Source organism: Heloderma suspectum, chromosome 1, assembly GCF_057233095.1.
Source record: "Heloderma suspectum isolate Gila_16-S chromosome 1, 16-S_ref, whole genome shotgun sequence".
Taxonomy (NCBI): Eukaryota; Metazoa; Chordata; class Lepidosauria; order Squamata; family Helodermatidae; genus Heloderma; species Heloderma suspectum.
Window position 1 is genome coordinate 229882871 of NC_139458.1, and position 25889 is coordinate 229908759.

At 43.2% G+C, this 25889-nt stretch overlaps 1 protein-coding gene across 3 annotated transcripts in view; it reads right to left on the reverse strand.

Moving 5' to 3' along the window:
• Nucleotides 1-2361: 2361 nt before the first annotated feature.
• The window catches only part of SUCLA2 (succinate-CoA ligase ADP-forming subunit beta), a 69147-nt gene continuing 45619 nt past the window's right edge, over nt 2362-25889 (reverse strand). For all 3 annotated transcript variants that reach the window (XM_084821146.1, XM_084821137.1, XM_084821154.1), the window contains 3 exons: nt 23493-23613; nt 21677-21765; nt 2362-3566 (listed from right to left, as the gene is read on the reverse strand). In XM_084821146.1, the coding sequence (XP_084677272.1) occupies nt 3492-3566; nt 21677-21765; nt 23493-23613 (285 nt within the window). In that variant the 3' untranslated portion in view covers nt 2362-3491. The remainder of the gene's footprint in view (nt 3567-21676; nt 21766-23492; nt 23614-25889) is intronic.

Sequence of the window (25889 nt, forward strand, 5' to 3'; positions counted from 1 at the left end):
AGCAAGCGACTCTAACGAGAAAAGGAATCCAAGATGGGTGGGAGTTTTAAAAAAAGGAAATTCTAAAGGCACAATAACAACAAGAAAAAAAAGGTGGAAGACAACAGAAGAAGCCAATGTGGCTTCACAAAAAGCTTAGAGATGACCTGAAAACAAAAAAGGACACATATAGGAAGTGGAAAGAAGGCCAAGTAACAAAGGAAAAGTACATGCAGGTAGCACAGAATTGCAGGGGTGGCATCAGGAAGGCTAAAGCTGAGAACGAGCTGAGGTTAGCGAGGGATGCTAAAAGCAACAAAAAGGCTTTCTTCAGCTACATGCATAGTAAAAGGCAGAGGAAAGAAATGGTTGTTCAGCTATTAAATAAGGATGGCAAAACGATAACAGATGACAAGGAAAAGGCAGAAGTGCTCACTTCCTACTTCGGCTCAGTCTTCTCCCAAAAGAGGGTCTATGACCCCCCTGGCAAAGACAAAGTGCAGGCTGAAGGGGCAGGATTGCAGCTTGAGATCGATAGGCATATGGTCAAGGTACACCTAATTACTTTGAATGAGCTCAAATCTCCAGGGCCAGAGAAACTGCATCCAAGAGTAAGAAAGGAACTGGCAGAAGAACTCTCAGAATGGCTATCTATTCTCTTTGAGAAATCATGGAGGACGGGGGAAGTGCCAGATGACTGGAGGGCTAATGTTGTCCCTGTCTTCAAAAAGGGTAAAAAGGAGGAACCTGGGAATTACAGACCAGGGTGACATCAATCCCTGGGAAAATTCTGGAGCAGATGATAAAGCAATCAGTCTGTAAGCAGCTTAAAGACAATGCAGTGATTACTTGAGGCCAACATGGATTTGTCAAGAACAAATCCTGCCAGATAAATCTGATCTCATTTTTTGATCAGGTAACCTCCCTTGTGGACTGTGGGAATGCTGTGGACATAATATACCTCAACTTCAGCAAAGCTTTCGACAAAGCGCCCCATGATATCCTGATGAGCAAACTAGCTCAAAGTGGGCTAGATGAAACAATGATCCGGTGGATCCGCAGTTGGCTACAGAATCGGACTCAAAGAGTGCTAATCAATGGGACCTTCTCAAACTGGGGAGAGGTAACAAGCAGGTACTGCAGGGCTCGGTCCTGGGCCCAGTGCTCTTCAACATTTCTATTAATGACTTGGAGGAGGTGGTGCAGGGAATGCTGATCAAATTTGCAGATGACACAACATTGGGCGGGATAGCGAATACCTTGGAAGACAGAAACAAAATTCAAAGTGATCTTGATAGACTGGAGCACTGGGCAGAAAACAACAGAATGACATTTAACAGGGATAAATGCCAAGTTCTGTACCTAGGAAAAAGAAACCAAATGCAAAGTTACAAGATGGGGGATGCTTGGCTCAACAACACTGTAAGCGAGAAGGATCTTGGAATTGTTGTTGATCACAAGCTGAATATGAGCCAACAATGGGATATGGCTGCAAAAAAGGCCAATGCTCTTTTGGGGTGCATTAATAGAAGCATAGCTTCCAAATCCCAGGAAGTACTAGTTCCCCTCTACTCAGCACTGGTTAGGCCTCATCTGGAGTACTGTGTCCCATTCTGGGCATCACACTCTAAGAGGGATGCAGATAAGCTGGAGAGGGTTCAGAGGAGGGCAACAAAGATGATCAGGGGACTGGAAACAAAGTCCTATGAAGAGAGACTGAAAGAACTGGGCATGTTTAGCCTTGGGAAGAGAAGACTGAGGGGAGACATGATAGCGCTGTTCAAGTACTTGCAAGGTTGTCACAGAGAGGAAGGCCAGGATCTCTTCTTGATCATCCCAGAGTGCAGGACACAGAATAATGGGCTCAAGTGACAGGAAGCCAGATTCTACTGAACATCAGGAAAATCTTCCTGACTGCAAGAGCAATATGACAATGGAACCAATTACCTAGGAGGGTAATGGGCTCTCCCACACTGCAGGCATTCAAGACGAGGCTGGACAGCCATCTGTCAGGGATGCTCTGACTTGGATTCCTGCATTGAACAGGGGGTTGGACTCGATGGTCGTATAGGCCCCTTCCAACCCTATGATTCTAAGTTGTAACCATTTCACTATCCCATTGGTCCTAGCACTGGTTTGACTACCTTTTTATTTAAAGATGTGTAAATAAAAGAAAAATGCTGAGCTCTGAACACATTTTATTAGTTACTTTAAGAAAAGATACTCTACTGTGTCTGCCCAGTACTAAAAGAAATAAGCTTTACTTGTTCATATACAACATTAGATGACACTTTTGAATAAGTACCAGTAATCATGAAGACTTAAATGTTACAGCACATAATTAAATTACAATGTTCAAAAAGTTGTTGCTTCACAATCAAACCAAATCAAATATTCTTTATTATGGTTGTTTAGACACATTCAAGTTAAAATATACAGACAAGCATACAAATATCAAGACACAGACTGCAATTCCTTCATCTTAACTAATACAGTCAAACAACTTGGTTCTTGTTCGCATGGCGATTAGAAATTAGCCACAAGTGGGATCTCATTGGAGAGACAGTTGATTACCAATCTTTCATCTGGATGGCCTGGGAAATTTGGTCAGAAGAGGATAACTGTACAGTGTCTCAAATCAGAGTAAAAATTACAGTCGAATAGTACATGTGTCAAAGTTTCAAGGATTCCTGCTTTGCATGGACACAATCTGTTTTGAAGTGGAATTTTCAGAACTCTACTCTGGAGCACTACTGTTGGCAGAACATTTAGTCTTGCAAATATAAACCCTCTACGAGTTTGTATATTCCTAAGAGATGTCAAATAAGAAGGTGAGATATCATAACTGTGTAGACTCCCACGGGCCAGTGGAGAACAAGTTCTGTTAACCAGACAGTACAGATCCTGTCTTTCAATATCTTATAATCAGATAATAATGATCAGAAGTTTGGAGGCTTGTTGTTGCTCAAGCATTAGAAGGGACTCAAACGAAACACCAATTGACCTAATTTTATGTAAGATGTTGTTGCTTCAGAAAGCGCTGAGTGTGTTCTATAAATACCCTGCTCATAAATAGTGAATAATATGCTCAATTCGCTCTACTGCAAAATATAAATACCTTCAATATACATGCCTTTTTAAATATATTCCTCTGTATTACCAATCACAGTATTATCTGTCTTTCCTGAATAATTTCTCAACAGCCTATGAAAGCTGCAATGTGTACTTGTTAGTGATCATTAGGTTTCTTATCACAGTAACAAATACAAAAATCCTGTGAATTCCAGACTTTTATTTGGAAGAAATATATTTTCAGCTGAGGACTACTTTTGTTTACAAATGAGTATATCAAGAACATCTTTCTGCAGTTGTAAGCTGCAATTAAGTAGATATTAGCAACAATACTTTTACAATTAACATATTCAATATTAATAGAAAGGTGATACATATGAACCTATATTTTTTAAAATGGAAAAAAATGAGGGCTTTGGGGACATGAACCATGTGTCTGATCAGATTGGCAACTGAAACTTAACATCCACTTGAGCTTGCTTTGCTAAGGTCACTATTTCAGAGAGTTTCACAACCTAAAAGATAAACAAAATTGAAATCATGAGATGTTCTGTTCAAATAACGTTTAAAGTAACATATTGATAAAGTTATACAATAAATAATGTTCAAAAATAACAAAATAAATCATGTGGGTAATCAACAGCATCAATAGTCATAAAGTTCTATGGGTAAACCACAGGAAAAAATAGAATACAACTTGTTAGAAACCACACAGCAGAAGTCACAGTAAGCAGGAGATAGGGATGAATACACCCCAGGCAACACGTTTCGTACCTTCAAGTTGTTGCAGAAAAAGGGTCAGAGAGAGGTTCCTCACTCTTAAGCACACCAACCTCAACAACCAAAATCTTAATTAGATTTAGCCTATCTTGGGTAAGATTTGGAAAAGTAATCCACCCTATTGAAACTACTGCCTACTCTGACCCTCTTGTCTGCTTTGTCGAGAGAATTTGTCCCTTTGTGCCCTTTGTTAAAACACTAGGCTGAGCTGGGAGACGGCGTTTTCCTCACCTCAGACCTACTGAAGACAGCTGCACACTGATGAAGCAAAAGGGAACAGCAAGTCATAGGTTGCTTGTCTGAGGGAACAGTGTAGACAGAGTAGGGATGGATGGACTCATCTCCATCCAGGGCACGGGGGAGCTTGGCAAGCTGCCCCCCCGCTTGTGTGGCCCAAACCCACTCAGCGAGCCTCCCTGCTCATGCGCCAAGCTGCCCTTCCTCTGTGCGCCAAGGGCTCTGGCAGTCAAGCCCTTGTGCTTTATGTGCACAAGGGCTTGACTGCTGGCGTCCTCCATGCTGCATGTGCCCCAAGCACTCTAGCCTTCTCCTGAGGCCCCGCCTGCTCCAATGGTTGTCAAGGGCTTCCTTGACAGTCGGTGGAGGCAGGACGAATCCTTGGCGCAGCGCACCCCCCAAACACTCTAGCCTTTTCCTCCTCCCGAGGAGGATAGGGCTAGAGCACTTGGGTGCCACCAAGGCTCCTTTTGCCCCACCAGTTGTCAAGGGCTTCCTTGACAGCTGGCGGAGGCAAGACAAGTCGTCCGCATGGTGCACCCCCCACAGACTCTAGCTTTCTCCTCTTCCCGGTTCTCAAGGGCTTCCTTGACAGCCAGTGGAAGCAGGATGAGTCCTTGCCAGCGGCCCCAGCTGCTCGTTGAGCTCTGGGGCACTTGGTGGCCAGGTCCATCAGCGCCCCACAGCTCAGTGAGTGGGGTCCAGGAGGCCAAACAGGGGGGAGTCCACTGTACTCCACCCCCTCCTCCGACTCCTGCTCTATCCCTAAGAGAGAGAGAGACAGCGACTCGCCTCAGTGAGCAGATGCCACCGATGCCTTTGCTCCCTTGCTCCTTCCGGTGCTTCTGTGGCAGCAAAATCCAGCAGAGAAAAGGCAAGCAAGTGGAAGAGAGAAGGAGGGAAGAAGGCCCAGTATGCTGCCTTTATTCTCTCTACCACTACTTTGGCACTTGGCCTGCTTGCTCTTTGCAGGGAGGGGAATCCCCCAGGATGCTGAGGCCCAGGCCTGGAGATCAACAATGCTCTGGAAATGCTGAAACGTTCGGAAGGTTTTGTTAGCCCCATGGTTGTTGAAAGAGCATGCCGGAATCTACCTTGGGGACTATCTGGGACTAGCCTGGGGTTATCTTCTCCCAAAGGTTCGTTGATGAGGTTGTAATTGTTTTAACAATTATTTTAATGCACTTTTCTTTTCTTTTGAGAAAAACTAGATAGGAGTTTGTTCTCAACTGTTCTGATTTTTTTATTGTTTTAACTGTTTTATTATTTATTTATTTAAAATATTTTTTGGCTGCCTTTCAGGGCAGAAGCCCTCCCAAGGCGGCTTACAATAAAATACATAAAAACAGTTAAAATATTAAAAGTGATAAAAACATAAAAACAATAGAAACAACAATAAAAGCCAACACTAAAACCAGCAACAATGTTAACAGCAGTAATAGCAGAAACCAGTCATATCAAGAGAAGGCCAAGGTAAAATAATGTTTTCAAGGCCTTCTTAAAAGTCTGCAATGACAGGGCACGGCAGACCTCCAATGGCAGCTTGTTCCAAAGGTATGGGGCCACTGCAGAGAAGGCCCTCACCTGTGCGGATCACCCACCTGACTGCTCTCACAGGTGGGAAAATGAGAAGGGCCTCTATTTCTGATCTTAAAGTGCAAGCAGGCTGATATGGGTGAATGCGGTCCTTCAGGTAACTTGGTCCCAACCGTTTAAGGCTCTAAAGGTCATATGCCTTTTGATCCCTTCATTATGGGTTTGTGAGGACCTGCCACAAAATTTATGCAATTGCCTCCAACCAAAACGGTGAAAACATCTGTTTCTCTTTTGCATCCTTTCCAAAACCTCTCCAGCAGGGGGTGTTTCCACCAGCAATTTACTCCAAGCAGGCTGCGTGTTGCGGTCGTTAGGGATACATGATGTCATGGGCATCCAGCTGCCACCCCGGAGCTTATCAAGGAAAACCCAGATTTCCTGAGACTGCTTAAAGTCTGATTCTTTTCCTTAAGTTGGGTTCTCCCTGGTATAATTGCTGTGTGCCCCAACGCCCGCATTTAGCTCGGGTGTGCTAGCCCTGCTCAGGGGTGTGCCTTTCACCATGCCTCCCAGTCAAGGGGTGTTTCCTCCCATTGTGCTGAATGAGGCTTGCCCTCTCAATGATCACAGAAATAACAGAGAAGCCCCTCAGTTGACATGGCATATGTTAAAGCCCGATTCCGTAAGTGCAATTAATCTTGAGGCTTCAATTCATTGCCTTAGGAAGTAAGTACTTCACAGCTTGGTTATAGATACCCTGTGGGTTACAATGGAGGCTGGTTTATGTCTTTGTGTTTACTGCGCTCTTTCCCACAACAAACCCATTACTGTCTCCTCCAAAGTAATTCCCATTGTGGTTAATGAGGCTTGCTCCTGAAATCAGGTGCACCTGGACTTTCAGGGGAAAGGAGAAAGCAGGGGTGAGGAGGGGAAGCCTCTCTTATTGGTTGAGCAGCCCCTGCCAGTCAGATGACATTCACTCCAACCCCCACTAGGAAGTATGTTCTGTGAAGTGATTTTTACTGGTCCAGAGAATCTGCTCGTAGAACCCTGCTCACAGCAAAGCCAAAGCTTAATAAAAACCGGTACTCCTCCATTAGCGTCTCCTTCCGTTGTTGTGGAAACACGGCCCATACCTCTTCTTGAAACTTATCCTGCATCCTAACCATGGATTGAAGCCATTATCCAATGGAAGTTCCTTGGGTTTCCTATAACTGTTTTTATTGCTGTGCTTAAACACTTGTTTTTATTTTATTGCCAGGGCCTTTAAGGTGTTGGATAACTAGAAGGTGATAAATGACTTAAAATGGTGTATACAAATAGTCTATGAAGAGTTGGGTCTGTCCCCAACATTTCTGCACGATTTAGTTAAACAGCAACTAACTGCACAGACTAAAATAACAAAATTCTTTACTAAGGCGGAGTCACCGAAACAGACAAAACTGTTGAAGAGCTCTGAATTACGCCAACAAGTGCTGGTTCAATTATTAATTTCTGAGCCTAGGGTTGTTGAGCAGAAACAATGTATGGAAAATTCTGGGTCTGGATGGATTTACCCCAGGCAGACAGGGCATATTCTATCTTTGACCATGGAGATCCTTGAGTCCGCAAGTGGTTTCAGAGCTCCCTTTTGACTCACTGGGGTTTGTAAATTCATTAGAAATTCTTCTGAGAGATATTTTGGTTATCGAACAATTAATTACAGAATTTAAACAATCTTTGGCAGATTCTGTAGGATTAGTGCCAGAAGCCCTGTGAACACAGCTCAGACTGGTGCATATACTTTTCTATTTAAGAGTGATGGCAGTAAAAAACGGGGGGGGGGGGCATGGCCAGCTGTCAGCCAAGATGGTAGCATGACTCTGGAGCTCCTGGTTCTGAGGGGCCTTCTATTCAATAATAAATGGGCAGAATAGCTTTTAAAACCTTCTGCGTATGAAGGTTGAAGGATGATGCAGCAAAGGTAATAGCTACACAAAGAAAACAATCTAGAAGTATATTTTCCACTGTGGGATCACTTCAGCGAGCGAGAAGAATCTAACAGTGAAGAAAGATCTGTCATGGTGAAGAGGGGCGCAAAGGCTGCAAAAGGCAGGAAAGCTGCTGAGGAAATGTTGCTGGAGGGTGGAATGGCTGCTTGTGTCAAATTGTTATGACAGGAGCTTGCAAAAGACCGGACAGAGGCACTAGACCCTCTGGGAGATAAAATCTCTGAAATGACACCTAAGCTGTCTGGCATTGAAAACACTGCAAACTCTGCCATAGAGCTAGCTTTGCAACACCAGCCAAAGCTAGAGAAGCTAGCAAAGGCGACAAGAGATCTGCAGCTATGGCAGGAAGAAAACAGAAGCCATCGGTGGAACACCAGAATGCGCAGTATGCTAGGGTCGGGGGAAGAGAGAGATTTGAGCACCTCCTTATCTGAATGGTTCAACAGCCTTAACCTAGGATTCAAGATGCAACCAGCAGACTTTGAAAAAGCACACAGAACCGTCAAGCAGAAAGCAGAAAAAGGCAGGAATCTCCATGTCATAACAATCCGTTCTGAAAGGTTTAGCACAAAAGAAAACATTGTCAAAGCTCTGCGAAACATCAAGGCCCTTTCATACAAAAATGGAATCATTCAGGTCTATCAAGATCTCTGCCCTGAAAAAGTGCAAAGGCAAAAGCAGTTCAAGCCTTTTACCAGAATCCTGTAGGAAGCAGGCTTGCCTTATCCCTGGTCTTCCCCTTCAAACTGATAGTGAAGGTCAAAGGCAAGCTTTTAACTGTGGAAACAGACTCAGGCAGTGGCCATGTTGGCAGATCTGAAACTAGAGATTCCAAGCTACTCCTCTTCAGATGAAGATGAACTAGAAGAGATCCCTAAGATCAGCCTCTATACCAGAGGACTGGCCAATGTAACACCAATTTTCAAAAAGGGATCCGGGGGGATCTGGGAAATTACAGGCCAGTTAGCTTAGCGTCTGTTCCAGGTAAATTGGTTGAAGGCATTATTACAGATAAAATTAGTAAGCACATAGAAGGACAAGCCGTGCTGAAAAAGAATCAATACGGCTTCTGCAAAGGTAAGTCCTGTCTCACCAACCTTCTGGAGTTCTTTGAGAGTGTCAATGAACATGTAGACAGATGATCCGGTAAACATAGTTTACTTGTACTTCCAAAAGGCTTTTGACAAATCCCTCACCAAAGACTCCTGAGAAAACTTAGCAGTCATGGAATAAGAGGACAGGTCTTTTTATGGATCAGTAACTGGTTAAAGAACAGAAAGCAGAGAGTAGGAATAAATCATAAATACTCTCAATGGAGGGAAGTAAATAGTGGGGTCCCACCGGGATCTGTATTAGGACCAACACTTTTCAGCCTGTTCATAAATGATCTGGAATTAGGAGTGAACAGTGAAGTGCCCAAGTTTGCCGATGACACCGAATTATTTAGGGTGGTTAAAACAAAAAGTGATTGTGAAGAGCTCCAAAAGGATCTCTCCAAACTAGGAGAATGAGCATCTAAATGGCAAATGCGGTTCAATGTAAGCAAGTGTAAAGTGATGCACATTAGGCCAAAAAATCCCAACTTCAAGTATAGCCTGATGGGATCTGAGCTAGTGGTGACCAACCAGGAAAGAGATCTTGGGGTTGTGGCGGGCAGTTCGATGAAGATGTTAATCCAGTGTGCAGCCACTGTAAAAATGGCAAACTCCATGTTAGCATAATTAGAAAAGGGATTGAGAATAAAACTGCCAATATAATGCTGCCCTTATACAAATCTATGGTGCAACCACCCTTGGAATACCGTGTACAGTTCTGGTCACCACACCTAATAAAAGTTATTGTAGACTTGGAAAAGGTGCAGAAAAGGGCAACTAAAATGATCAAGGGGATGGAGCATCTTCCCTACGACAGAAGGTTATGAACAGCTGGGATTGTTTAGATTAGGGAAAAGAAGGGTAAGGGGAGACATGACAGAAGTCTCCAAAATTATGCATGGAGTGGAGAATGTGGATAGGAAGACATTTTTCTCCCTCTCTCAAAATACTAGAACTGGGGGTCATCCTATAAGCTGATTGGTGGGAGATTCAGGACAGATAAAACAAAGTACTTCTTCACACAGCACATAACTAAACTATGGAATTTGCTACCACAAGAAGTAGTGATGACCACCAGTTTGGATGGCTTTAAAAGGGGGTTAGACAAATTCCTGGAGGAAAAGGCTATCAATGGCTCGTAGTCTTGATGGCTATGGGCTACCTCCAGAACCAGGGAGGGGACGCCATTTGCTTCCCTGCTCTTTGCCTTGATAGGCTACATAAATATTTACGTAGCCAATCACTGCCAATGGCAGGGACGCAAATGGCATCCACTACTCCATTTGTGTCCCTGCTCTTTGCCGAAATAGGCTACGTAAATATTTACGTAGCCAATCACTGCCAACGGCAGGGACGCAAATGGCATCCGCTACTCTATTTGTGTCCCTGCTCTTTGCCGTGATAGGCTACGTAAATATTTACGTAGGCAATCATGGCCAACAGCAGGGACGCAAATGGCGTCCCCTACGCTGGACGCCTTTTTGTTCTGCAGCCTGGCAGCAGAAAGAAGACGGCGACTCGGACCAGCCGCCATCAGGTAAGTTCTGTCCCGGGGGGGATTTCAGGGGGTGGCGGGGGGGTAGTCTGTTCCGCCATGGACTCCAGGGGGCCGGATTCCAAAGAATCCGGCCTCATTGGAGTCCGTGGTGGATTTCTCTGCCATCCCTAGCTACAATCAATGTTAAAAGATCTCCTGAATATACAAACCCTTCCACGTCAGAGAGGACACTCATTAATAGCGCTTATGTCAAAATATCTCCCCTTCATGTAACCTTCACTGGTCCAGCTCCACCACTCTCACCTACCCAAATGGTTCCTGCTCCCCTAAATGACTCTGCCCATTCCCCCTTAATGTCCTTTATGCCTGGAAATGCCATGCAATTACCTCTCTCGTTTTCTGTGTAATTGAAATAACCACATATCCTTCCCCTGCTAACCCATGTCTTAATTTCTCCCCCTTCTCTGTCATTTCTCTGGCTTTGTTTTGGATTACAAGCCAAAGGGGTTAAGGAACTGTAATAGTTGTTCCCTGTAAAATACCATAGATGGTGCTACATAAAAACCATCACACCAATCTGATTATCTTTACCAGAGGTAAACTCAACATAGTCAACATGCTGACAAAAACGTTTAGAATTAGTCTCACAGATACAGGCTACAATCTTGCATCCAGATATGGCATTTGGTGAGTGTCTTTAAATAAATGATTTAATTAAAATTATACAAATAAAAACATTAAATAACATTAGATCAATTCATATTAATTTGTTAATTGTTTTACCAAAGATTCATTATTTGTTTGTTCTTTTTCTTGATTTATACATGACAGTATGTACTTTATTTGCCAGCAAAGGGTCTGTTTCTTGATGTTGCCTTTGAGCCCTTCACTGTACAGTCAATTTCTCTGCAAGTGTGATATTTCACACATAACTATTCCTAAGGTTAAGATCTTGTTTGTCTTCCAGTATTTTGCTATGGCATGGCAGCCTGCTACCAGCAAAAATGAGACCATTTCCTTAAATGGTAAATTTTAATTCAGTCCCATGAATAAAATTGAACATCGACATCTTGGGAATCAGCGAACTAAAATGGACAAGCATGGGCGAATTTAATTGAGGTGACCATCATATCTACTACTGTGGGCAAGAATCCCTTAGAAGAAATGGAGTAGCACTCATAGTCAACAAAAGGGTGGGAAAAGCAGTACTGGGCTACAATCTCAAAAACGATAGAATGATCTCAGTACGAATCCAAGGCAAACCATTCAACATCACAGTAATTCAAGTCTATGCCCCAACCACTGAGGCCGAAGAAGCTGAGGTTGATCGGTTCTATGAAGACCTACAACACCTTCTAGAACTAACACCAAAAAAAGATGTCCTCTTCATCATAGGGGACTGGAATGCTAAAGCAGAAGGTCAAGAAATCACCGGGATAACAGGCACGCATGGCCTTAGTGTACAAAATGAAGCAGGACAAAGAGTTTTGTCAAGAGAACACGCTGATCATTGCAAACACTCTTTTCCAACGGCACAAGGGGCGACTCTACACATGGACATCACCAGATGGTCAATATCGAAACCAGATTGATTATGTACTTTGCAGCCAAAGATGGAGAAGCTCTATATAGTCAGTAAAAGCAAGACCTGGAGCTGCCTGTGGCTCAGATCATGAGCTTCTTATTGCAAAATTTCGGCTTAAATTGAAGAACGTAGGGAAAACCACTAAACCATGCAGGTATGACCTAAATCATATCCCTTATGAATATTCAGTGGAGTGTAGGAATAGATTTAAGGGATTAGACCTGATAGGCAGAGCGCCTTAGGAACTATGGACAGAGGTCCGTAACATTGTTCAGGAGGCAGCAACTCAATCCATCCCAAAGAAAGAGAAATGCAAGACAGCAAAGTGGCTGTCTGATGAGGCTTTACAAGTAGCTGAGGAAAGAAGGGAAGCGAAACGCAAGGGAGAAAGGGGAAGATATACCCAACTGAATGCAGAGTTCCAGAGAATAGCAAGGAGAGACAAGCAGGCCTTCTTAAATGAACAATGCAAAGAAATCGAGGAAAACAATAGAATGGAAAAGAATAGAGATCTTTTCAAGAAAATCGGAGATCTCAAGGGAACGTTTTGTGCAAAGACGAGCATGATAAAGGACAAAGAAGGCAGGGACCTAACGGAAGCAGATGAGATTAAGAAGAGGTGGGAAGAATACACAGAAGAACTATACAGGAAAGATCTGAATGTCCCTGATAGCCATGATAGTGTGGTCACTGAACTTGAGCCGGACATCCTCGAGAGTGAAGTCAAGTGGGCCTTAGGAAGCATTAGTAACAACAAAGCTAGCGGAGATGACAGTATTCCAGCTGAGCTATCCTAAAAGATAATGCTGTTAAAGTGCTGCACTCAATATGCCAACAAATTTGGAACACTCAACAGTGGCCACAAGACTGGAAAAGGTCAGTTTACATTCCAATTCCAAAGAAGGGCAATGCCAAAGAGTGTTCAAACTACCGTGCAATTGCGCTCATTTCACAAGCCAGCAAGGTTATGCTCAAAATCCTACAAGCTAGGCTTCAGCAGTATGTGAACCGAGAACTACCGGAAGCACAAGCTGGGTTTTGAAGAGGCAGAGGAACTAGAGATCAAATCGCCAACATTTGCTGGATCATGGAGAAAGCAAGAGAATTCCAGAAAAACGTCTATTTCTGCTTCATTGACTACGCTAAAGCCTTTGATTGTGTGGATCACAACAAACTCTGGCAAATTCTTAAAGAGATGGGAGTACCAGACCACCTTACCTGTCTCCTGAGAAACCTGTACGAGGGTCAAGAAGCAACAGTAAGAACCAGACATGGAACAACCGATTGGTTCAAAATTGGAAAAAGAGTACGACAAGGCTGTATATTGTTGCTCTGCTTATTTAATTTATATGCAGAGTACATCATGAGAAACGGCGAGTTGGATAAATCACAGGTCGGAATTAAGACTGCTGGGAGAATTATCAGCAACCTCAGATACGCAGACGATACCACCCTAATGGCAGAAAGCGAAGAGGATCTAAAGAGCCTCTTGTTGAGGGTGAAAGTGGAGAGTGCAAAAGCTGGTTTGAAACTCAACATTAAAGAAACTAAGATCATGGCATCTGGCCCTATCACTTCCTGGCATATAGAAGGGGACGAAATGGAAGCAGTGACAGATTTTACTTTCTTGGGCTCCAAGATCACCGCAGACGGTGACTGTAGCCATGAAATTAAAAGACGCTTGCTCCTTGGGAGGAAAGCTATGGCCAACCTAGACAGCATAGTAAGAAGCAGAGACATCACCTTGCCGACAAAGGTCCGCATAATCAAAGCTATGGTTTTCCCAGTAGCAACGTACGGCTGTGAGAACTGGACTATAAGGAAGGCTGAGTGCCGAAGAATTGATGCCTTCGAACTGTGGTGCTGGAGAAGACTCTTACGAGTCCCCTGGACTGCAGGGAGGTCAAATCGGGCCATCCTAAAGGAAATCAACCCTGACTGCTCATTGGAAGGACAGATACTGAAGCTGAAGCTCAAATATTTTGGCCACCTAATGCGAAGAGAAAACTCCCTAGAAAAGACCCTGATGCTGGGAAAGACTGAAGGCAAAAGGAGAAGGGGACGGCAGAGGCTGAGATGGCTAGACACCATCACCGATGCAATGAACCTGAGCACACTCCGGGAGAGAGCGGAGGACAGGAAGGCCTGGCGTGCTATGGTCCATGAGGTTACGAAGAGTCGGACACGACTTAACGACTGAACAACAACAACAACTTTGGATCTAGAGGGATATCTGTATTTAAAATTTTGCCTCATTCCTGGAAAATTTCCTTCCAAAATACCTGAGTCATCTTGCAACCCCCCACATATGGTAATATTCATCACAACCTTTCCAAAACTTGGGACAGAGGTGGACAGAAGGTAGATTTCCAGATGTCTTGGACTTCAACTTCCAGAAGCCCTTGCCAATGGTCAAGGGCTTCTGGAAGTTGAAGTCCAAGACATCTGGAAAGGGGACTTCCAACTCAAAGGGGGAAGCTGCTAGTGAGAGGAATACAAGATTCCTAACATTAATCCTAACTCCTTCTAAAGGACGCCCACCCCTTTTCCAGCTTCTGGAGTTGGTCATCTTTTGCTCACTTGGGCGTTGTTCTTTGCAGACCCTGCACATCCATAGCTATAAATATCATTGCTAGGTGGGGTGCAGCATCTCCAAAGGGGCAGAGCCAGAGGCACTTGCTGCTTTGGTAAGCTGCTTAAGTAACAAGCAAGGACAGCAAGGAAATGGTCTTTCCCTGATGAGTACAGAATGGCAATTGTAACTTGCTTTTGCCTGAAGTGTACAAGGGATGCTAAAGATCTTATCTCTTTCTACTGGACAGCAGGTTTCAGGACTTTGTTGAGTTTAAGGTTGTCGGGGTTGTCTGCCGTTATACTCTTTGAAGAAGAGTCATCTTTAAGCAAAGGAGTATTATTTATCCCTGAACTGTTTTGTTTTTGTTATTTCTTTCTTATTCCCTCCCCTGCCCTTTTCTCTCTCTCTCTTGTTTGAACACTGGGCTTATTTGAACATTGGCCATGGCATGAAACAGCGAGATAAATAAATGGTTACTGTTTTGTTTTTGTTTTGTTCCCCTTATTTAAGACCTGATTGGCATTTGTTATTACCCATAGTTTTGAAGATTGGAATTATTTACTGGATTATTATTTTTTCATATATACCTGAATTGTTTATTATAATGAACTATATCACTTTATTAAGTATTATGTATTGATTGAGGAAGTATTATATTATTGATAATATTATGTTTAAATCAGAAATTAACTATTATGAATATTTATATATACATTTAACACTGGTTAGGCCTCATCTGGAGTACTGTGTCCAGTTCTGGGCACCACACTTTAAGAAGGATGCAGACAAACTGGAGAGGGTTCAGAGGAGGGCAACAAAGATGATCAGGGGACTGGAAACAAAGCCCTATGGAGAGAGACTGAAAGAACTGGGCATGTTTAGCCTTGAGAAGAGAAGACTGAGGGGAGATATAATAGCACTCTTCAAGTACTTGAAAGGTTGTCATAGAGAAGAAGGCCAGGATCTCTTCTTGATCATCCCAGAGTGCAGGACACGGAATAATGGGCTCAAGTGACAGGAAGCCAGATTCCGGCTGAACATCAGGAAAAACTTCCTGACTGTAAGAGCAATACGACAATGGAACCGATTACCTGGGGAGGTGGTGGGCTCTCCCACACTGGAGGCGTTCAAGACGAGGCTGGACAGCCATTTGTCAGGGATGCTCTGACATGGATTCCTGCACTGAGCAGGGGGTTGGACTCGATGGTGTTATAGGCCCCTTCCAACCCTACTATTCTATGATTCTACGATTCTATGAATGAATTTATGGTATTACGAACTGAGCTGTTATATTTGTAAGTTGGTGGCCCCCCAGTTGTTAAAGAACACCAGTGAGGTGTGGGGTGCATGGATCATCGCCATGATGATGATGATGCATAGATCAAGAAAATAATCAACAGAAAATTACTTTTTTAGAGATGTGTTCTAGGAAACAAAAATAAAAGTAAATTAGAAGAGATAGTTCAGGAATTGAGGAAAAAGAATTTAAAACTAGGGATGGAGGAGTCTCAAAGGTCTGGAAAGAGGTGACTTGGAAGAACAACTGGCTAAGTATATAAAAATCATGTTCAGTGGACATAGAAAGGTCATGCAAGTTAGGTCCAGCTAGGGATAAGAAATCTAATTATCTAAGTAACATTTTAGTTAAATTCGTGTGTTTAAGAATTAAAAAGGCAGTGACATTGGGCCTGGGAGAAACTATTAATTGATGGACATGCAACAGAGATTTTGGCAGACTTGCATCCTGATGTTTTGGCCAAGGGGGAAGATCTTAAGTTGTTGGCAGTAGCAGTACAAACTAGAATAAAAAGGATTAAATTTTTATGGGGGACTCCTTTTAAGCTGCTGATTTGTTTAAAGGAGAATGATTTCAGTTACAACTACTGAAGAAACACATCAAGTGATACAGAGGACAGATCTTTCACCTACTTGTATACTGGATATAACCCCCCCAAGAAGATGTAATTCATATATCTAACCAGGAAGAGCAACATCTCCAAGGTGCAGAATGGGGGGAAAAGGCAGAAGTAATCCGCCATCCATCTGACCATAAAGAGATCGCCGAGTGACTCTCGATCGTATCACGCCCTGCTGCAGAACACCTCGCAGACGTTGTGGTTCCTGGTAGTGAAAAGGTCTACAGATGGTGTAGTGAAATAACTTGCGCAAAATCTTGGTGTTCAGTTGAAATTCGTGTGTCTCCTGGGTCGAGCAGCTTAGTGCATTTGCTAGAACATTGTCCATACTGGCAATGTGTATAGCAATCAGATTGATCCTCCTCAGGGATACACCACTCACAGAGGTGCAACATTAGGCTAGGGACGAAGTCCCCCCTTGCTTGTTCAGGTACGTGTTGTCTGATATGATCTAAACAAGTTGGTTCCACAACACAGTATCAAACGGTAGTAATACTTTCCTGACCGAGAAGTTTGAGAAAGTTGATATGGTGGGATTTCTCCCATGCCAGCCACGAGCCTTGTATTCTTAGGTGTCTGCAGTGAGCCACTGAGCAAAGCATACATAGCAAGCTCTGCTGATGGACAAGGGGGGAGGAAGGAAATTCCCTCCAGTAGGTTGTTGCTGTTCGTCCACCATCAAGGATGGCTGACAGAATACAGAGTCGCACTTGCTGGACATTGGGGGGGGGGTTGAAGGCCCCCAGAAAACACAGCTGCATGTGAAGTTGAGCCCACGCAACTACTGCTATGGTGGCTACCATAAGCCCAAACAGTCTTTGAACCATGAAGGCTGTCACCAGCCTTTTGGTAGACACGTCCCTTGCCAGGGCAGCCAGCACCTCCACTTGATCCCAAGGGAGGAAAGTGCGGGCTCTTACAGAGACCAGAACAGCTCCAATGAATTGAATGTGATGAGAGGGCTCGAGTGATGACTTCTCGGTGTTGTGGTAGAGACTCAAGTCTCAGAGCAGCTCTGTCATGGTGTGAACATCTCGGCAAAGGCCGATCCTGGTAGGGGACACAAGCAACCAATCATCCAAGTAAGGGTATACTTGTATGCCCTGGAGGTGTAAGTGCACACATACTATGGCCATACACTTCATAAATACACAGGGTGCCATGGAGAGGCTGAATGGTAGCACCTGGAACTGAAACATGTTCAGGCCCACTGCAAATCATAGATATTGCTGGTAAGAGTTCTCTATTGCAATGTGGAAGTGCGCATCCTTCAAATCCACAGATGCAAACCAGTCCCTTTTTTGCAGTAGGGGTAGGATGGTCAACAATGTTGTCATACGAAACGGCTTTGGTGTGATGAATGCATTGACATCCCTGAGATCTAGAATCGGACGAAGCCCTCTGTCCCTTTTCGGCACTATGAAGTAGAGGGAGTAGAAGCCTTTCTGGGAATGTGATGGAAAGCCCTAATGCATTGTTCCTTTCTGAAGCAAAGAGGCAGTCCCTTCTAACACCGCTGTCGATGGCAGGGTGATCCAGATGCCTTGAAAAGGAGGGTGTTGAATTTGATTCTGTATCCCCTCTGAATAATCAATAGGACCCAGTCTTCTTATGTTATACAGGTCCACACCAGGAAGAAATATGACAGACGAGCTTCAAAACAACGGGGACAGATAGGGGGATAAAATAGAATGCAGTGCCGTTTGCCCGAGTTGTCCTTGCTGCATCTAGACACCTGAGGTCAGAAAGATGAATATTGTCTCTTCGGACCCGAAGCGGGCTGTTGACGGGCTGGATGATCTGTTGCTAATGACCTTGGTAGAAAGGCTGACACAGCCAGCAATGATAGCGGTATGGTGGGGCCTGCTGCTGCCCCACCCTCATTTTCTTAGCTGTAGTCCTCGCCTTTTTAATGGACTCCATAACATCATCCATGCCTGTATTGAAGAGTCCATTGCCATCAAATGGGAGATACTTTATATGAGATCTTGCCTCCTGCAACAACGTTGCTGATCACAGACACACATGCCTCCTTGAAGTTATGGCTCCTACCATGACCTTGGCATCGTAATCTGCCTGAGATTGATATTGATCTGTTGACATGAGAGTCTCAGGGCTTCTGACTAGAAGATGTGTGCTAGCTCCCTTTGATCTTTGGGGGGGTAATCACAGGGGGAGCCAATCTTTTCCCATAAGAGAAGATGGTACCTGGCCATGGCAGCCTTAATTCGCTACCTATAACCCCAGTGCAGAGGATGAATAAATCCGCCTACCCATTAAGTCCGGTCTTCTTCCCACTGTATCTACTGGAGAAGAATGAACTTTGTGAGACCATCCCTGTGACGATTTAACAATTACAGAATTAGAGCGGGGGGAGAAAACAGGAAACCCATGTCTCCCTCTTGTACTCTGTACATGCTCTCCAATCTTTTTGAAGTTCAAGCCACTGATGATGGTGATTTCCAGGACAGCTATACCATCTGCAGCAGCGGAGGTAGGAATGGAATAGCAACTGGAGTCGAAGACTCTGTATAAATGGCATCAAACACAGGGTCTTTTATTTTCTGTGTGGGCTGTTTGGTTTCCAAACCCAGGGATTGGGCCATCCTGAGGACAATCAGAAAACTGCCCCATGTCCTCAGATGGCGAGGCTCCCTCCTCTGTTCCCAGAGAAGGGACAGATGGAACCACAGGTGAAAAGGATGTGGAGTTCAACTGGTAGTCTTCCCTATCAGATTGAGGGGATAGAGATTGCCTCAAAGCGTATGGCTCAGTTTGGGGAGGCACAGAGAAGTTTTGTAATGGGGGAATCGGAGAATGCACTGTGATGGTTTCACTAGATGTGGCCTGTTCTGTACAGTGTTGCGGTAGCGTGGTAGATTGTCTAGAGGATGGTACCAGTGGTGGTACAAAAACTTCTCGATCTGGAGGCCGATGGCACTGGTCAATCCAGACGTGATACATCCCCCAAATACCTCACTCAACTGTAATAGTAATCGCTGTCCTGACGGGACCGACAATCATCCCAGTAAGTATGTGGTGGAGGAAGGAACCATTCTGATCACCTGATCCACTCAGATATCTGGTCTACACTGGTAGCTAAATTGAAATGGATTAACAGAGCAATCCTATGGCCACTAGACACTGTCTACACAGCCATGGGATTTTTCAGTTTCTGGGAGCCGAGGTCCCCGACTCCTCCCCCTCCCCTTTGTAACTGGTGCAGTTCTTTCCACGCCACTGCTGTCTCCAAGTTTGTAACTGGAGCGCGGAGAGGGCAAAAACAGGGCATTCTCAGGGGTGGGGTGGGGAGGTGATTGCGGAAGCTGTTTTAGACAGCTTCCTATCCAGTTTTCAGGTCCCTTCCCTCCCCCTCTGCAAAAACATGCATCTAACCACAAATGCAGGGTTGACGAGCACAGAGGAGAGGACCTCCTCCGTTCGCCCTGCATCAGGTAGTTGACAGCCTCTGATTTTGGAGGCTACTGACTATTTCAAAAGGATTGTGCCCTAAAGCTCTGTGTTGAAATGACTGAGTTGTGTGAGATAATTAACTCAGTTGTACAATGCTATCGATATCAGATTCCTGCTCTATGGAGGAGCTTTGTAGACAATCAGAATGATTTTCTCTTTTGCAGGCTCAAATGATAAATCTTGAAAAAACTGGATTCTGTTGCCCTTGTAGTTTACACCTTTCAGTAATCTTACTGCTTGTAGGATTTTATCCTTGAGTGAGCTGTTTAAAAATGTGATGATCACATTTTAAGGCTTCCCTCACCCCCCGCCCCCCTGCAGTCTGGGAGACAGGGTTCAGTGAGCACACTCAAAATCTGCTGGCATTATCTCCAGGTCAGGGAAGAGTTCCAACAACATTTTAGTCAGAAATTCTTGCAAGTTCTGCTTATCTTCTATTTCTTTAATCCACCTTGTATGAAGGTTCTGACAGTGACTGCAATTCTCAAGATTTTCAACGCAGGCTTGCAAACAGACATTGGTCTTTTTAACACTGACTATGTCGTCATGGCACTGCATTTTGAACTTGAGCACTTCACTGCTATTCACTTTCTGAAATGCCCTCCACTTTTTCTGAATTGGCTGAGATCTTAGCTTCTAATGGTTTGATTTTATCTTGTCATTCTACTTTGAGCTGGTGCTTTAGTTCAGCTATCCGACCTGAGATCTCCATGAACAGTTCCCAGCTCTCCTTCCCTGTCTGCATATTTTGGTGGCATATTAGGGCCTTCTTCAGATAGTTAGGAAGGTTGTTTCTGGTCCCAAAATAGGCTTTCAGACTTCAATCTTAATTATTCTGGGAGCTCTGTTGCATGACTGAGCAGATCTATACATTTTTGTGCTCTTTGTTATTAGCACTATTTTATTTTTCGTTGTAACAGAGTTCAGAGCTGCAAAGCTATGCCACCATTTTGTGGTGGTAATGTCAGTATCCCCTGCAATTGGTGTTAGAAACCAAGAAAAAACACATTTTGGAGACTCCTAAAATAATACCTGGTTTCCAAGCAGAAACAAAACCTTCTGTGTGTCAATCTGACATTGGACTATTCAAGTTGAAATCTAGCTCCAAGTTATTGGTAAAATGACTTCCCGTCTCAGAAAGCTATTGCCAGCTCCATAGTTGCTGCTGAGACACATTCTATCTGACGTAAGGCATGTTCACTTGTTACATTTAACACATGTACAATCTGTGTGCAAATGCACACAGACTATGGATTTGTATACCTTGACACATAATAGACTGTGAACGTAACCTTACACAGTTTTCTGGAGGACATCCCAGTATTTTTTTGCTCATGAAAGGGCATTCCTTCACCAAGAACATGTGCCAAGTTATTACTGCTAAAATATTCAAGCTTCTTGATTACGGAACAGTAGAAATAAGGAATTTTTGGATCTGTCGTAAATGGCTAGTTGTTTTTTAATTCACGAAATTGCTCATAAAAGTACTACTGCTACTCCAGTTTACACAGAAATAAGTCCTAGAGAGTTCAGTAGAGTTACATGGATTGTGCTCTCTGGAAAAGTTACTAGTTCTACCCAAATCATTATAAATATAAATAGTTGAAGTGTGTATAGTTGTGGCAGGTTTTTATTACCTTCCCAAATACTCTACTATAAAATGTCGAAAATTTAATAGAAATTGTTAACATAAAGCGTACCCTGGATTAAATGTGTAGTATCAGGTATGAACATACATAGAGAGATTCTTATAACCATCTCACTGTGCATACATATAGCATGAGCACCATCGTCAATATAATATGTGACCATATTTCTAACATATAACATTAGAAAGTTAAGAATGCTATTTCATCCATTATAAGTTAGCAATGACTGATAAGAATATGCTATAACAAGGAATCTATAGCAAAAAAAATTAAATAACTTTTTAGCTCACCATTTTAGCAGCTTCATCCAAGTCATCGCAGGCAAGTATTTTCAGACCACTATCTGTTATCAAAGCTTTGGCATCATCAACTCGTGTACCTGCATAGCCAATATTATACTTCAGAATTAAGAGTGTTACCTGACACCCTCCATTCAGAATAGGTGCAACAGACACACCACAGCTGCCATGTCTCTCATTTCTCACAACTAATGTTTTCAATGATAATTTTAAGGCTGGAGGTGGGGGGGTGGAGTGGGGGAAGCTAAACTGCCCATGAAGCTAAAGTTTTGTCAAGACTGGACTTTTTGAATCAGTTTCATAACTACCATCCATTTAGAGACAGAGAACTTGAACTGTCTATTAATCTACCCCAGTTTGCCAGAACACAAGCTGGGGTATCTTGACTAAGCAGGAAGTCCTCCCTCCACTGCATATGCAGGCAGACTCAAGCAGAAAAGGCCAAGTGATCATACTCAGTAAAACCTTGATTAATTACCAAGAAAGAGGATTAATTTCCCAAGGATTTTTATAACGAAATACGGTAACAAACCATCTTCTACAGGATTATTTCAAGTATAAGAACTCACAGAACATACCAGACACCCTATTCAGTTGTTAGGGTTCACGTTTTCAAGAAACATGCAAGCCTTGAGTGATGCCACACTGGCTAACTCCACCTTCAACATCATCAGCTCCCTTGGACCACCCACCCTGAGTCCTATATGTTGAGCATAGAAATCTGAAAAGAGCTGCCTATACCCAAGCAGATGCTCACCTGTGGGCAGCTCTTTTCAGACACTGGGGGGTTATGCAATATTGTGTGTGGACGGGGTGTTAGCCAGTGTGGTTTTGCTCCAGAGGCAATTTCTTTTTAAAAGCGGGGGGTGGGATGGACTGCTAACTTTCTTTTGTCTCCCCCAGAGAGAGCATCAATCTCCTCCTGACCTCGTTAATTGCTGCTGGCAGTGATCGGGGCAGGGCTGGTTTCATTGGTGCTTCCAAGCATGACTCCCTGTTTCCTCCCAAGGCATTCTCAATTGCTAATGAATTAAAGAGGCAGCAGGCAGCCAGAGGGGTCCTCTGATTTCCAAATATGGGCTTGATCAGCTCCCCCAGAACCAATCAGGACCTAGGGATTTATTTGTGAAAAGCATGATCCTCAATATACTTAAAAAAATCTTCCCATGCCTGCTGGGCCCTCAAAAGGGACTGTAGGGAAGGAAATAGCAGCTTCCATAAACTGGAGGCATGGGAGGTTTCCCGGGAGCTCCCAATCCCTTGCACTTTCCCCCAATTTTTCTTTTTTGTTTGCTTTAACCTGGTGTCCTGGGGTTGTGGGTGTGATCATGGGGGTAGGGGTGGGGGGTTTCCAGGTGCCTCCAACTCCTTGCTATTTTTTTCCTTATCGCCTCCTATTTTTCAGTCTGATTTGCACTCATGACCTTGATGTTAACATACCCGTTTCCTTTTCTGTACAATGGGTTGCTGTTGTGGATTCAAAGACTGCTTGTGTGTGTAGATGTGTGGATCTCCCCCCGCACAGCCACACACACACAAAACCAGCTGCTTTGAAGGGATGATCTCAAAGTTAATTTGCTTCAATTTTCCTTTTCTGTGCAATGGTTTGCTGCCTTGGCTCCACCCACTCCAGCTCCCCCACCCTGAGCTACCGCTGCCAGATTCACAAATTCCTTGAACATGAGAATAGGCCTTCAGATGGTTTTTTTTCAGTAGAGATCATGAAACTGATGGAGAAAGAAAATTATGGAGCACAGTAGTAAGTAATTGCCATACATGTGAATTCAGCAACACATGGAATGCTCACCTTGTAATCGTACAACAATAGGTATTTTTAGATCCAAATCTTTTACTGCCATAATTATACCCTGTGCGATCACATCACATCGCATAATGCCTCCAAAAATATTTACCAGAATAGCCTGTACCTGTGTAAAGAAGCAGTACATAGGATTGTGAGCTTGAGAATGAACAAAGTACAGAGTCTTTAGTTCTTTTCCTATTCATAAAAATAGTTTTAAACAATTAATCTTTCTTTTGCTAAATAAAGATTTTTGAATAGTTTGCCTTTTTGTAGAACATCAAAAAATAAAACTGCAATGCTGTGAGTGGCAAAAGAGTGTAACATAATATGCTTTTGTTAATGCTTCTGAATTAATAAAACTTCAGGGTTTGGAGACATCAGATGTTAAAACACATATGAAATGCTAAAGTGAATGGCAGTAATTAAATCCAGGCCACCACATCCCCCCCGCCCCCTGCTAAAGTAAGATGGCTGTATCCAGGCTCAGGAGCGGGCTTATCCCACAAGCCTTTTTTGTGAAGCAGCCTAGCCTTGTGTGCCCAGACACAATAGACAATGAAATAAGCCTATGTTGAATATATCTGTGTTCTGTGAGGTAAGAACTAGGGTGGTCTTTTTCAGTTTTGAAAGCCTAGAGTTGGAGAGGCACATTTTTCTTCAGATTTACAGAGTAAAGTTCACAACACCATAGGGAGCAAGAGTCTGAGAGCCAATGATGAGTGCATTTAAATGTGCATACACATTCACACATGAGAAAACATTCAAAATCCCACTTTTTCAGCAGGCAACTGCTCAGTCAGGGGAAGTAGGTCCCTATCTACCTTGTCTGTGACTCCACCTCCATATGCTCTGGATATTGCCACATTGCTGCTAGCCTGGAATCTTCATCTTAAAAAGCCATCCCTGCCATACGCACCCCATAAACATATACTTGCAGGGAGCTATGAAAGGTAAAACGCAAATATTTGCTGGCCTCTATAAATGCTTTATGAAGTGGGGGTGTGAATCTTCCTAGGCATAAAATAGGTTGTCGGGTGGGAAAGAATCTGCAGATCTGCAACCATAAATTAAGATCAAAATCAAATGGGAAGGGATGGGATGGGGTTTAAGGCAAGTATGAAATCAGGAAATTTTAAAAAGTGATAACAAACATAAGAAAACTTTAAGGTATTGCTGACAAAATATATCATATATCTATCAATAAAGATCCCTTGAAAGGGATAAGATCTCTTGTTGAGATAAGACGATAGGTACAACAATTGGTGAAGCAGAGTAGAAATTAATTTTTGTCTGGAGATAAAAAAAATCAATCATGTTAATCTGAGAGAAAAGTATTGCAAGTTACTATATTGTTGGTATCTAACACCAAGGAAACTTATGCATGTTGGAAATGTGGTTTACCATAAGAAAACTGCATGCATATGTGGTGGACATGCCCCTGTATTTAAATGTTTTGGCAACAAATGAATAATTATATATGCTTTAGAAATGGATCCTAAAGATGCTATTGTTTTCATGCAAATAGGGAGGAGCCATAGGTCAGTGGTGGAGCACCTGCTTTGCATGAAGAAGGTCCCAGGTTCAATCCTTGGCATCTCCAGGTAGGGCTGGAAAAATTCCACGTGAAACACTGGAGAGCCTCTGCCAGACAGTACTGGCCTCGATGGACCAGTATAAGGCAGCTTCCTATGTTCCTAACCATCTTGCCCAATGTTTTCTAGTCTATTAACAGTTACAAAACTAGTTATTGCCCGCCTCCCCCCATGGGGGAAAATACAAGTACTGAAATGTTGGGATTGGTTCAGTAAGAATCTTAAGAGACTGAAGACAGAGTCCTATATTGAGTTGTGTCACCTTGTTGATTTTTGGAAAATAAACCATGGAAGTGAAATGATACCAACTGTTGTGGAATATATATCCTCTTCTATTTGTATATATTCTTTTTTGTACATTATATAACAGCATAACTAGCATTTTTTTAAAGTGCTGGTTGAATGGATGTTGAGTTGCTTATTTCGTTAGGAGAGCAAGGATAACTGGGTGAATGCTTTTTTTAAGAAAGCCATTATTTGTAAGATCTACAAAACTCAGAATAGATAATATCTGATGTTAGACCAAAAATGTAAGTAAAGACATATTAATCCAATGGAATATCATGGTAGGCAGACTTGTCTTTGACCCCTCTCTTGTTTGGTGTTTGGGATGGGTGTAGGGGGTATTAGAAAGCTGTGGTATAAGCTACGGAGAAGAAATAACCAAAATAATGGAAATTTTCTTACTGTGTATTTCTGTTCTCTGAGCATCATGGAGGGCATTCCCTTGCAATGACACCTCCTCCTGGAGCATGTAGGCAGGGTCCACTTCAATCTTTTTCCGTCTCTAGGGGAAGGAGCCATCCTG